The 13,750-nt window shown below is 32.7% G+C and overlaps 1 protein-coding gene across 4 annotated transcripts in view; it reads left to right on the top strand.

The window, feature by feature from the left end:
• Positions 1-13,750, top strand: part of COL21A1 (collagen type XXI alpha 1 chain) — a 189,137-nt gene that overhangs the window by 119,238 nt on the left and 56,149 nt on the right. For all 4 annotated transcript variants that reach the window (XM_044253129.1, XM_044253138.1, XM_044253121.1 and 1 more), the window contains 4 exons: positions 3,249-3,302; positions 4,180-4,233; positions 5,262-5,315; positions 5,438-5,491. In XM_044253129.1, coding sequence (XP_044109064.1) covers positions 3,249-3,302; positions 4,180-4,233; positions 5,262-5,315; positions 5,438-5,491 — 216 coding nt within the window. The remainder of the gene's footprint in view (positions 1-3,248; positions 3,303-4,179; positions 4,234-5,261; positions 5,316-5,437; positions 5,492-13,750) is intronic.

Here is a 13,750-nt window from a genome sequence, read left to right as displayed (position 1 = left end):
AAATTTCAGAAAGTTGTCTCCATGAATTCATTTTCAGGAAGCTATGGGATAATGTATTACCCTAACAAGGGAATAAACAGGAGAACAAATGTATACTGAAACAAATGAGAAGGCTCTAGAAAAGACAAAGAATATCAAAGTTTCAACATACATGAGTATATTTCTCAGTGATTTTGACAGTTGGAGATTGGAGTTCAATGTTGTAATAAATTTTTAAGAAAATAATAGTCCACCTCCTGCCCCTTCCAAAACAGGCAATTTTTAACTTGTAGGGCAAGAAAAGGCAAGCAATCAGCATATTTATGGTTTAGTTGTGAATCTTAGTATCAGAAATGATAATAATTGCTTTAATCAGTGTTGTCATAGAAAGCTAAGGGAATTTGTGTTTCCTAGAAGTGGAGATGGGGAGAGGGTGCTGGTTGGTTTTAGAGGTCAATCCCTTCTTTCACAGTGGGAGGCCAGGAGATAATGCTGGAAACTGAAAATGCAGTAGCAATGTAACCATGGGGTCTGGTGATTTGAGTTTATAGAGATATGGAAGCTTAGAATGAAAAAAGCTGCCTTTGGAGGATTTTATCCATTCAATAACTCTGTCATTCTTTAAAATATGTGAATAATTAAAAAAAATAAGATTTTAGATTTAAAAAATTTTTACTTAAGTGTCGCTGACACCCAATGCTACAGTAATTTCAGGTGTACAATATAGTAATTTGGTGTCTCTGTATGATATGCTGTGCTCACCACAAGCATAGCTCTCATCCGTCACCATGCAGTGTTATTATAATATCATTGACTCTGTTCCCTATGCTGTGCCTTTTATTCCCTTGACATTATCATTTCATAACTAGAATCCTATATCTACAACTGCCTTTCACCCACTTTGACCATCTCTTCATTCCTTTTCCCTTTGGCAGCCATCAGTTTGTTCTCTGTAATTTATAGGTCTATTTCATCTTTCTGTTGATTTGTTTTGTTTTGTTTTGTTTTAGATTCCACATCTGAGTGAAGTCATATGGTATCTGTCTTTCTCAGTCTTACTTATTTCACTTAGCATAATACTCTCTAGGTCCATCCATATTGTTGCAAAGGGCAAGATATTCTTTTTATGGCTGTATAATATTCCATTGTATGTACATATATGTACATGCCACATTTTTTTCATCTATTCATTAATTGATGGACACTTGGTCTGTTTCCCTATATTGGGTGTTATAAATTATGCTGAAATAAACATAGTGTCCGTATATCTTTTTGTTTTATATTTTTGTTTTCTTTGTGCAAATACCTAGTAGTGGAATTTTAGATCATATTGTATTTCTCTTTTTAAATTTTTGAGGAAGCTTTTCACAGTGGCTGTGCCAATTTCCACTCCCCCCTTTTTTTTACATCCTTGCCAATACTTTTAATTTCTTACCTTTTTGATTTTAGCCATTTTGACAGGTATGTGGTGATACCTCATTGTGGTTTTGATTTGCATTTCCTTGATGATGAGTGATGTTTAGCATCCTTTCATGTGTCTGCTGGCCATCTGTATGTCTTTGGAAAAATGTATGTTCAAGTCCTCTACCTATTTTAAAATCAGATTTTTTTTTGGTGTTGAGTTGTTGAAGTTCTTCATATTTTTTAAGTATTAACCCCTTATTGGATATATCATTTGCAAGTATCTTCTCCCATTCAGTAGGTTGCCTTTTTGTTTTATTGATAATTCCTTTGCTGTGCAGAACCTTTTTATTTTGATGACGTCCCAATAGTTTATTTTTGCTTTTTTATCCTTTGCTTTAGCAGACATATCCAGAAAAATGTTGTGATGACAAGTGTCAGAGACATTATTGCCTCTGCTCTCTTCTAGAATTTTTCTGGTCTCAGGTTTCACATTTAGGTCTTTAATCCTTTGAGTTTACTTTTTGTGTATGGTGTTGAAAAGGATTCTAGTTTCGTTATTTTGCATGTTAATTATTCGGTTTCCCCATTTATTGAATAAACTCTCTTTTCCCCATTGTATATTCTTTATTTCATTGTTATAGATAAATTGACCATATAATAATGGGTTTATTTCTTGGCTCTCTATTTTGTGCCAGTACCATACAGTTTTGATTACTGTAGCTTTATAGTGTATCTTGAAATCTGGAAGTATGATATCTTCAGGTTTTTTCTTCTTTCTCAGGATTTCTTTGGATCTTTGGGGTCTTTTGTGGTTTCATACAATTTTAGCATTATTTCTTCTAGTTATGAAAAAGTGTTGATGGTATTTTGATAGGGATTACATTGAATTACAGTTTTCAAAGTATAAATTTTTTTACTTCCTTGGTTAAGTTTATACCTAGGTATTTCATTCTTTTTGGTACAACTGTGTGATTCTTTTCTTAATTCTCTCTCTGTTACTTCATTATTAGTGCACAGAAATGCTACTGATTTCTGGGTATTAATTTTATAGTCTACAACTCTATTGAGTTCATGTACTACTACTGGTTTTTTTGCTGCATCTCCAAAATTTTGGATCACTGTGTTTTCATTTATTTGTTTTCATATTTTTTTATTTAACCTAGGAAATAAAAGACCTTTACTCTGAAAACTATAAGACACTGATAAAATAAATTCATAATGACACAATGGAAAGATATTTTATAGTCAAGGACTAGAAGAATTAATGTTAAAATGCCCACATTACCCAAAGCAATCTACAGGTTCAGTACAATTCCTTAAAATACCAACAGCATTTGGGGCACCAGGGTACCTCAGTTGGTTAAGCAATTAACTCTTGACTTTGATCTTGATCACTCAGATCATGATTTCAGGGTCCTGAGATGGAGCTCTGCATTAGGCTCCAAACTGAGCCTGAGCCTACTTAGGATTCTCTCCCTCTCTATCTTTCTCATTCTACCCCTCTCCCTCCTGCTCATGCTTGCACTCCCCCAGCACAGCAAAATAAATAAATAAATGATATATAAATAAATATATAAATATATTTATATATAAGTAATATATAAATATATATACACCAACAATATTTTTCACAGAACTGGAAAAACTTCACCTAAGTCTCAAAAATACTTTCTTTTTCTAATCATAAAGGAAACGCTGATAAATGAGGATTGATCTTTCATAGAGATAAGGTTTTAATGTAGATATGTGTTTAACTGTTCAAAGATTTTTTTCCAGTAGATTTTGACAAAGGTGAAGCTAAAGAATTTATGTTATTTTTTAGGCTGAAATATATTTTCTTCCATTAATTTTAGTTTCATTTTCAGGGTGACCGTGGACTTCCTGGTTTTCCTGGGCTTCATGGAATGCCAGGATTAAAGGTTGAAAAAAAATCTAGTCTTTTAATATTTACTAATTTTGCATTTTATTTGAAATTAGAAGTCCTATTTATGTTACAAATGTGTTATAAGTAATGCTCAAATATAAAGTATATTAAAGTAGATGATTAGATTGCTACCATAGTTACATAAAACTTTTTACAAATTTTCTTTAAAATTTCCAGTCACAAATTTTATGGTACTTAAACACTGACGAGTATATTTTAATATAAGGAAATTCTTTTAATTCTAAGCTCTGTACTTTAGGCACTGTGAAAGTTCCAACTATCCTTATTTTTCCTTGTTTTTCTTCATAAAGCCTCAAATGTAGGGCTTTTGTAAATAAAATTTAAATTATTTTATTCCTACTTTATTTTATGTTGGCCATTAAACCTTGTTTATAATTGGTGTTTATTTCCTTTAAACTTAAAGAGACATTTTCGTATTTCTCTAAAAGTCAATTATTTTAATTCCGGTTACTGGACATACAGTGTTATATTAGTTTCAGGTGTACAATAAAGTGATTCAGCAATTCTATACCTCATTACTTGGTTCTCATCAAAATTTTACTCTTAATTCCCTTCACCTATTTCATCCATCCCCCACCTCCCCTCTGATAGACTTTATTTTAAATGAATACCCTCAGTTAAAGTTGTCTTTTTTTTTCAACAAGAACATTTTTTACTTGAAGCATAATTTAGAATACATGGTTTGAAAAGGTGTATATAAAACATGAGAAATAGAATACACATGTTCTTCAGGTACCACAGAATTCCCTGGTTAAATCACATAAAAAGAGACATAACAAATACTGGAATTGAAATAAAGATTTAAAAAAATAAATAAAAATAAAATTCAGTGTTTGTATTTTCTCTTTTAGGGTGAAATGGGCCCCAAAGGAGATAAAGGATCAACTGGATTTTATGGCAAAAAGGGAAGTATGAGTTATAAAATAAAGTATCTGTATGGAACTTTGAATGTCATGGAAGTAGAAAACTCGTATTTCAGTCCCAGATGACTCACCATTATAGCAATTAGCTTTGTTTACCTTTCTCAGGAAATTTATTTAGAATAATGAAAATATAGAATAATACCTGGTATGTGGTATTTGATAAGAAAGCATCATGTTATTGATCATTCTGATTTTTTAAAGTATTTGTAGAGAGAGATTCCTTGGGAGGAAGTGGGAGCTGCTTGACATCATGTCCATGGAGAATCACTGTTCTGGGCCTTCTAATTTCTTCACATTGTAGGGAGATTATATTTTCTCTGCCTTTTAATTTTGCCAAGATGTGGTTTCTGTGTTTAGACATTTGTAATAATCCTGCATTCACCATTTTTTTTTTTAATGTCTTTGTATCGGCTGGCCTGGTAAAATAATGTTTTGCCAGGAGTTGTAGAGCCAACACTAGCCGTTGTTTCATGAATTCTGTCACTACATAAAGATGTTGACTTACTTTTTAACAGAAGTTTGAGTTGGAATTTTTAAATCCTTGTTGTACTTCCTCTAGGGATGGTATCTGGGGCGTTCCCAGTCGTCCAGCTACCATCATAGGCTAGCCTACAAAACTCTCTAGCAAAACTAGGCTGTCCAGGAACTCTGGTAAAAGAATTGTTTACCTTTATACCAAGAAAGTTGAGAAACCACCAAGATCTGCATGTGTGTGCCCAAGCCAACTTCAAAGAATTTGTGCTGTGAGACCTAAAGTCTTAGGAATTTGCCTAAAATGGAAAAACATGTCAGCAGGGCCCATGGTGGTTCCATGTGTGCTAAATATGCCCATGCCAAGGTCAAGCATGCTTTCTTTATTGAGCAGAAAATCACTGTGGAAGTGTCGAAGGCACAAACACAGAGTCAGAAAGCTAAACAAACAAACAAAAAATGAAGCTCTTTTTGAGTAATAAAAACAAAAATTTAAATTATTGCATGGATTGTTTTCTAAGTGTTTGTTTTTAATATAGGGTGCAAAAGGTGAAAAAGGGAATGCTGGTTTTCCTGGCCTTCCTGGACGTGCTGTGAGTTTGACAGAAAAAGCTTTTGAGTATTTTACACTAAATAAAAATTATCTTGTACTGTCTTCTTTTAGAAAGAAAAAGTAGTACAAAAATGTATTACAATATCTGTATTTATTTTTTAGGGTGAACCAGGAAGACATGGAAAGGATGGATTAATGGGTAGTCCTGGTTACAAGGTATTTACATAAAAAACTCAAAAGATTTCTGTAACTTGTGAGTGAACATTAGAAAAACGTACTGATATATGACTTTATTTTTTTACACTATGACAATGGCATAAAATAATGAGCTGAAAGTTGTTTTACTGTAATTTAAAAATGGTAGTGAAGTTCTTTTGAGTCTATTGAGAATTCTTAGGTGTTAGAAATAAAATCCCTGGATATCAGAAGTTTGAGCTTCTTTGATAAGTCATTCAAATGGATTTGTTTGGTAGGTTAGAAGAAGAGGTACCATGCTCTTATCTCCCAATAAGGGAGGTACTTGGGTGGGAGGTAGGGGGACTTCATCCTTAACCTCAACAACTTCTTTATTAGTTGTGTGGTGGTATTAATATGAGAGAATTAGAGCAAGAGGAACTGCAAGGTGCCTCTCATTCACCACCCCTAAAAAACTCAAAAGGCACATGCCCTTATGATGATGGGTTTGCACCTCATATTCTTACTGAGAGAAACTTTTTTCATTAATTATCAAGTAGAAATGGACTTTCTCTGCTGTAGCTTGTTAAATAAATGGGTATCAATCCTATGAATATATTGTCAGTCTATCTGGAATGTGCCAACAGCCCACATAATTGTTCTGCTGTAAGTTTTTTGAATACCTAAGGAGAGATTTTAGTGTAATCCATCAACCAGTGAGGTCACTTGGTCAAACATTTGATTTAGGGATGTCATCATGTTCCTAGGGATCACATTGAATGTATAGGTCATTTGTGGTAGTGTGGATATTTTAACAATAAAAAATGTTCCAATCAATAAACCTAGGGATTAGGGGTGGCTTTTCATTTATCTGAGTCTTCATTAATTTCTTTCATCAGTGTTTTTTAGTTTTTAGTGTATAAGTCTTTCTCTTCCTTGATTTAGTTTATTTCAAAGTATTTTATTATTTTGATGCTATTAGAAATGTTTACTTTCTTAATTTCTGTTTTGTATAGTTTGCTGTTTCGTATGTTGATTTTGTATCCTGCAACTTTGCTGAATTTATTATTTTTGACAGTTTTTTGATGGCGTCCTTAGGTTTTTCCATATGTGAGATCATGTCATCTACAGAGACAATTTTACTTCTTTTACAATTTGGATGTTATTTATTTCTTTTTCTTGCCTAATTTATTTGGCTAGTACTTCTAGTACTTTGTTGAAAAGAAGTGGCAAGACAGGGCATCTTTGTCTTGTTCTTGATCTGAAAGGAAAAGCTTTCAGTTTTCATCATTAAATATGTTCACTTTGGGTTTTTCATATATATATATATATATATATATATATACACACACACACACTCACGTGTGTGTGTATGTGTATGATCTTTATTGTGTTGTGTTTAATCCCTTCTATACCTAGTTTTTGAGAGTTTTAATCATGAAATGACATTGAGTTTTGTTAATTTTTTATTTTTACATTTCTTGAGATGATCATATGATTTTTGTCTTTTTTTCTGTTAATCTGGTATATCACATTGATTTGCATATACTGCCATCCTTGCATCCCAGGGATAAACCCCATTTGATTGTGGTGGATGATCCTTTCAATGTACTGTTAAATTCAGTTTGATACTATTTGTTCAGGACTTTTACATGTATGTTCATCAAGGATGTTGGCCTATAGTTTTCTTTCCTTGTGGTGTTTTATTTGGCTCTAGTATCAGGCTAATATTAGCTTCATAAAATGATTTGGTGACTATTCCCTCTTTTATATTTTGGAAGATTTTAAGGGTCTATATCAATTCTTTAAATGGTTAGTGGAATTTACCTGTGAATTCTGCCTGTCCTGGGACTTTCTTTATTCTAGGAAATTTTTGATTACTGATTCAGTCTCCTTACTTGTTATTGATCTGTTTAGGCTTTCTCTTTCATCTTAATTCAGTCTTGTTAGGTTTTATGTTTCTAGGAATTTATCCATTTCTTCTAGTTTGTCCAATTTGTTGGCATATAATTATTCATAATGGTCCCTTGTGTTTTTTTTTTTTTATTTCAGTGACATCAATTGTAATGTCTCTTCTTTTGTTTCTGATTTTATTAGAGTCTTACCTTTTTCCTTAGTTGAGCTAAGGATTTGTCCATATTTTAGATCTTAAAAAAAAAAAAGCCAAAATTTTTTAGATCAACTCTAGCTTTAATTATTTTTTCTTTTGTTTTTATATTCTGTATGTCATTTATTCTTGTTCTAATCTTAAATATCCTTCCTCCACCTAATTTTGGGCTTAGTTTTTCTTTTTCTAATTTTTGCCCCCTTTTTATTGAAAAAAAAAAAGATTTTTAAAAAATTTATTTGAGAGAGAGAGAGAAAGAGAGGACACGAGAGGGGTGAGAGGCAGAGAGAGAAGGAGAAGCAGTCTCACCACTGAGCAAGGAGCCCTACTCAGAGCTTGATCCCAGGATCCTGGGATCATGACCTGAGCCCAATGCAGGTGCTTAACTGACTTTGCCACCCAGGCATTTCTAGTTTATTTCCCTTTTTGATATTAATCTGAATAGCATGTTTGCATGGACATACCTGTAAGTGTAAACCTTACTTTACTTTTTAACAACTTTATTCATAAATAAGCCACATATTATACAGTTTACTATTTAATTTATTGTATGCATAATTCAGTGGTTTTGAGTATATTTACATAGTTATTCTATGTTTGAAAATACTTTCTTGCCATCTTTGGGTTGCTTTTTCACTTACTGTACCTTTGATAAGAAAAGTTTTTAATCTAGATGAAGTCCAACTTCTTAAATTCTTTTGTGGTTCATGCCTTTTGTGTCATATTTAAGAATATTTACCTAACTTAAGGTTATAAGATTTTCTCTTGTCTTTTCTTCTAAAAGAGAAAAAAAAGTCAATTTTTCTAAATACTTACATTTAGAATATTATATTTTCTAAAACTTTATCATCTTAGCCTATCAATTTAGGCCTATAATCTATTTTTGATGATTTTAATTTCTATGTATGGCATGAGGAAAAAGTAGATTGATTTTTCTTCCATTAATACACCCAATTCTTTCAGCATCATTTATTAAGAAGACTATCATTTCCCACCAAATTATATGAGCATTTTTGCCAAATAAGATTTCACCGATACATGTGAAACTATTTTTGGACTCTTGATTCTGTACCAGTAATCTGTATCTACATCCTTTTGTAAACAACGCACTGTCTTGATTATCATAGCTGTAAAGTCTTGAAATCTGACAGTGTATCTAAATTTGTTTTTCATTTTAAAATTGTAATGAATATACTAAATGTAGCAAATTCCATATAAGCCTAAATGTCAGCTTGAAAAATTTTACAGAAAACCTCCCGAGTTTTATTAAGTATACTTTTTAGTTGGTAATAATTTTAGATTTATAGGAAAGTTGCAGATACAGTATACAGAGTTCCCTTACACACTTTACCCAGTTTCTCCTGATGTTAACATATTACTATGGCACATTTGTCGAAACTAAGAAATCAGTAGCAATACACTGTTGTAAATTGAACTCCATACTACATTTGGATTTTATTAGTTTATCAGGACTGTCCTTTTTCTGTTCTATGACCTAATTGAGGATACCACATAGCATTATTTTGTTATGCCTCCTTAGTCTCTTGTAATCTATGATAATTTCATTCTTTTCTTGTTTTTCATGACTTTCACAGTTTTAAAGAGCTTTGGTTAGGTATTTTGTAGAATGTCACTTGGTGTGGGTTTTTCTGATGTTTTCTTCATGATTAGGCTGGAATTACAGGTTTGGGTTTTTTGTTTGTTTGTTTGTTTTTGTTTTTTCGTTTTTTTGTTTGTTTGGTGGGGAGGGAAGGATAACACAAAGGTGAAGTGCCCATCTCATCATATCAGATTATATACTATCCATATGACTAATCACAGATTATATTAAATTTTATGATTTGGTTATGGTAATATTTGTCATGTTTCTTCACTGTGAAGTTACTGCTTTTTTCTTTGCACATTTTTTTTTGGAATTGAGTTACTTGGAATTGAGTTACCAAGTTCAGCTTCTATTCAAGATGGGGCAGAAGGGCTGAGATTAAGCTTAAACTTTTAGACAGGGGAGTATATACATATCTTTACATTTATTTGAGGAGAGTTATGGTTGTAACAATGAATCTTCCAATCCATGAATATGGTATAATGTTCCACTAATAGTTTTTCTTTATCTCAGCAATGTTTTGTAGTTTTCAGTGTACAGATCTTTTATGTCTTTTGTAAAATTCATACCCAAATATTATGTTTTTAAAAAATACTCTTGTGAAGAGATTTTTAAAGATTAAAAAAAATTTTTTTTTACTAACCTGTGAAAATAGAACTAGCTTGGTTTGGGGCACCTGGGTGGCTCAGTGGGTTAAGCTTCTGTCTTTGGCTCAGGTCATGATCTCAGGATCCTGGGATTGGTGTCTGAATCTGGCTCTCTGCTCAGCGGGAAGCCTGCTTCCCCCTCTCTCTCTGCCTGCCTCTCTGCTACTTGTGATCTCTCTCTTTCTGTCAAATAAATTTTAAAAAACCTGAAAAAAAAAAAAAGAACTAGTTTGGTTTATCATATATCCTGCAATTTTGCTAGACTCACTTATTGATTCCTGCAACTTTCTTTGTAAATTCCCTAGATTTTTCTGCATAGATCATATTATTTAGAGATAAAGTCTGTTTTCTTCTTCTATACTAATCGATATGACTTAAATTTATTGTAATAATTTTATTGCACTGTACAGGCTCTCCAGTACAATCTCAAGTAGAAGTAGTGACATTTCTTGCCTTGTTTCTAATCATAGGTAGTCTTTTACCAGTAACTGTTAGTTGAAACTCCTTCATTAGGTTGAGAAAATTCCTTTTTATTTGTAGTTTCTTGAGAGTTTTTCTCTTTAATTATGATTAGGTGATGAATTTATAAAAAAATTTCAGCATTTTTTGATTTATATTGTTTTCCTCTTTTATTTAATATGTTGTATAACATTGACTTTTTATACACTAATCATGATTACACTAATCATGCTTTATTCAGATAGATGCCAATTAGCCATTTATATTATTCTTTTTATATACTGCTAGATTCAATTGAAAATATTTTATTAAGAACTTTTGTGTCTGTGTTCACAAGAGATAATGGTCAGTAGTTCTCTCATGATTTTTTGTGTATGTGTGTGGCTTTTGTATCAAGCTAATGCTAGCTTTTCTTTTCTGAAAGAGTTTGTATAGACTTGGTATCATTTTTTCCTTGTTTGGTAGAATTTACCAGTGAAACCATCTGGACTTCAGTTTCGTAAGTGTAAGGAAAATTCTAATTACTATTTAAATTCTTATACTAAATTTTGGGCTCTTTAGTGTTTTTCTTTCTTTTTGAGTACATTTTGGTAATTTGTGCATTTGCAGGGATTTATTCATTTCATTTCATTTTCAGTTTGTTGGCATATTTTATTTATAACATTGCATTTTTCTTGTCCTTTTAAAATTATTTATTAATTTATTTTATTGTTTTAAATTTTAATTTCAATGTAGTTAACATACAGTGTTATATTAATTTTAGGTATACAGTATAGTGATTCAACAATTCTATCCATTACTCAGTGCTCACTGAATAGTGTACATATGAATAGTGTACTCTTTAATCCTCTTTACTTAGCTCACCCATCCCCCCCATGCACCTCTCCTCTGGTAACCATCAGTTTGTTCTCTATTGTTAAGAGTCTGTTTCTTGGTTTGTCTCTCCCTTTTCTTTTTTTGTTTTTGTTTTTGTTTTGTTTCTTAAATTCCACATACGAATGAAATCATGTAGTATTTGTCCTTTTCTGACGATTTCACTTAGCATTATACTCTCTGGCTCCACCCATGTTGTTGCAAATGGCAAGATTTCATTTTTTGGCTAAATAATAATCAATTGTGTATATATATGCCACATCTTTATCCATTCATCTATTGATAGGCACTTGGGCTGCTTTCATAATTTAGCTATTGTAAATAGTGTTGCAATAAACAGAGAGGTGCATGTATCCCTTTGAATTGGTGTTTTTATATTCTTGGGGTAAATACCTAGTAGTGCAATTATGGATCATATGGTAGTTCCATTTCTAACTTATCGAGGAACCTCCATACTGTTTTCCACAGTGGCTGTCCCACCAAAAGTGCAGAAGTATTCCTTTTTACGCACATCCTCTCCAACATTTTTTTCTTGTGTTTTATATTTTAGCCACTCTGACAAGTGTGAGGAGATATCTAATTGTAGTTTTGATTTGCATTCCCTGATGATAAATGATGATGAGCATGTTTTCATGGGTATGTTGGCTATCTGTATGTCTCCTTTGGAAAATTTCTGTTCATGTCTTCTGCCCATTTTTTAAGTTGGATTATTTGTTTTTTGGTTGTTGAGTTGTATAAATTCTTTATTTTGGATACTAACCTTTTATCAGAGATGTCATTTGCAAATACATTCTCCCATTCAGAAGGTTATCTTTTAGTTTTGTTGATTGTTTCCTTTGCTGTGCAGAATCTTTTTACTTTGATGTGGTCCCAATCATTTATTTTTGCTTTTGTGTCCCTTGCTTCAGGAAACATATCTAGGAAAAAGTTGTCATGGCTAATGTGGGAGAAATTACTGCCTATGCTCTCTTCTAGGATTTTTATAGTTTTTGGTCTCACAGTTAAGTCCTTAATCCATTTTGAATTTATCTTTGTGTTTGGTGTATGCCAGTAGTCCAGTTTTCTTCTTTTGCATGTCCAGTTTTCCCAGTACAATTTGTTGAAAAGATTGTCTTTTTCCCATTGGCTATTCTTTACTGCTTTGTCAAAGATTAATTGACCATATACATATGGGTTTATTTCTGGGCTTTCTGTTCTATTACACTGATCTCTTGCCTATTTTTATGCTGCATCTTTTTAATGTACGGTTTTTAATGTTTTTCATTTTTGATTCTCTATATTATATAATAATCATTTATTATTGGTGGTTACAATTGAATTCATGCACCACAGCGTTTTTCATTCTCTTCTCCATTATCATCTGGGCCTGATATTCTTTGTGTTGAAAAGCTTCTTGATAACTTTTATTTCTTACATGGAAATTGGTTGGCTGAAGCAGTCTGTCTCTCACCGGGTCAATAATAGTATACTTCATTTTCGTAGGAAATCAGTCATTCCACCTAGATTTTTCAAATAACTTGTACAGAATTGTGCAAATTCCTTTCGTTTTTTAAAAGACTTTATTTACTTATTTGATAGAGAGTGGGAGAGTGAGTGAAAGCACAAGCAGAGGGGAGCTGCCTAAGGAGAGGGAGAAGCAGGCTCCCCACTGAGCAGGGAGCCTGATGCAGGGCTCCATCGCAGGACCCTGGGATCATGACCTGATCGGCTGGCAGAGCTGAGCCACTCAGGTGCCTGTCCTTTTTTGTTTTTTAAAAAGTTTTCTTGGTTTCAGTGATTATTCTCCCTTTGTTATTTCTTAGACTATTTATGCTTTTGCTTTCTACTTTTCTTTTCGTCTTGATTATAAATGAGGTTTTGGCTTCTCTATTATGTTCTTTTTGTTTTTCCCCCAAAGATCCAATATTGTAAGTTAATTATTAACTTTATTTATTTTTTTTTCCATTTCTGGGTTTTGTTTTGTTTTTTATTTTTGTACTATTTACTTCCTTTTTTCTCACATTTTTCTAGATTTTACAATTGGGAAGTGAATTCATTTATTTTCATTGCATTACTATTTTTTGCTTTTAATATTTAAATTATATATATATATTTTCCCAATTTATTTATTTTCAGAAAAACAGTATTCATTATTTTTTCACCACACCCAGTGCTCCATGCAAGCCGTGCCCTCTATAATACCCACCACCTGGTACCCCAACCTCCCACCCCCCCCGCCACTTCAAACTCCTCAGATTGTTTTTCAGAGTCCATAGTCTCTCATGGTTCACCTCCCCTTCCAATTTACCCAAAAGCACATACCCTCCCCAACGCCCCTTCTCCCAACCCCCCTCCCCCCAGCAACCCACAGTTTGTTTCGTGAGATTAAGAGTCACTTATGGTTTGTCTCCCTCCCTATCCTATCTTGTTTCATGGATTCTTCTCCTACCCACTTAAGCCCCCATGTTGCATCACCACTTCCTCATATCAGGGAGATCATATGATAGTTGTCTTTCTCCGCTTGACTTATTTTGCTAAGCATGATACGCTCTAGTTCCATCCATGTTGTCGCAAATGGCAAGATTTCGTTTCTTTTAATGGCTGCATAGTATTCCATTGTGTATATATACCAC

The sequence above is a fragment of the Neovison vison genome, chromosome 1, assembly GCF_020171115.1.
Source record: "Neovison vison isolate M4711 chromosome 1, ASM_NN_V1, whole genome shotgun sequence".
NCBI lineage: Eukaryota > Metazoa > Chordata > Mammalia > Carnivora > Mustelidae > Neogale > Neogale vison.
The sequence above is the reverse complement of the archived record's forward strand: the minus strand, read 5'-3'. Positions and strand labels throughout refer to the sequence as shown.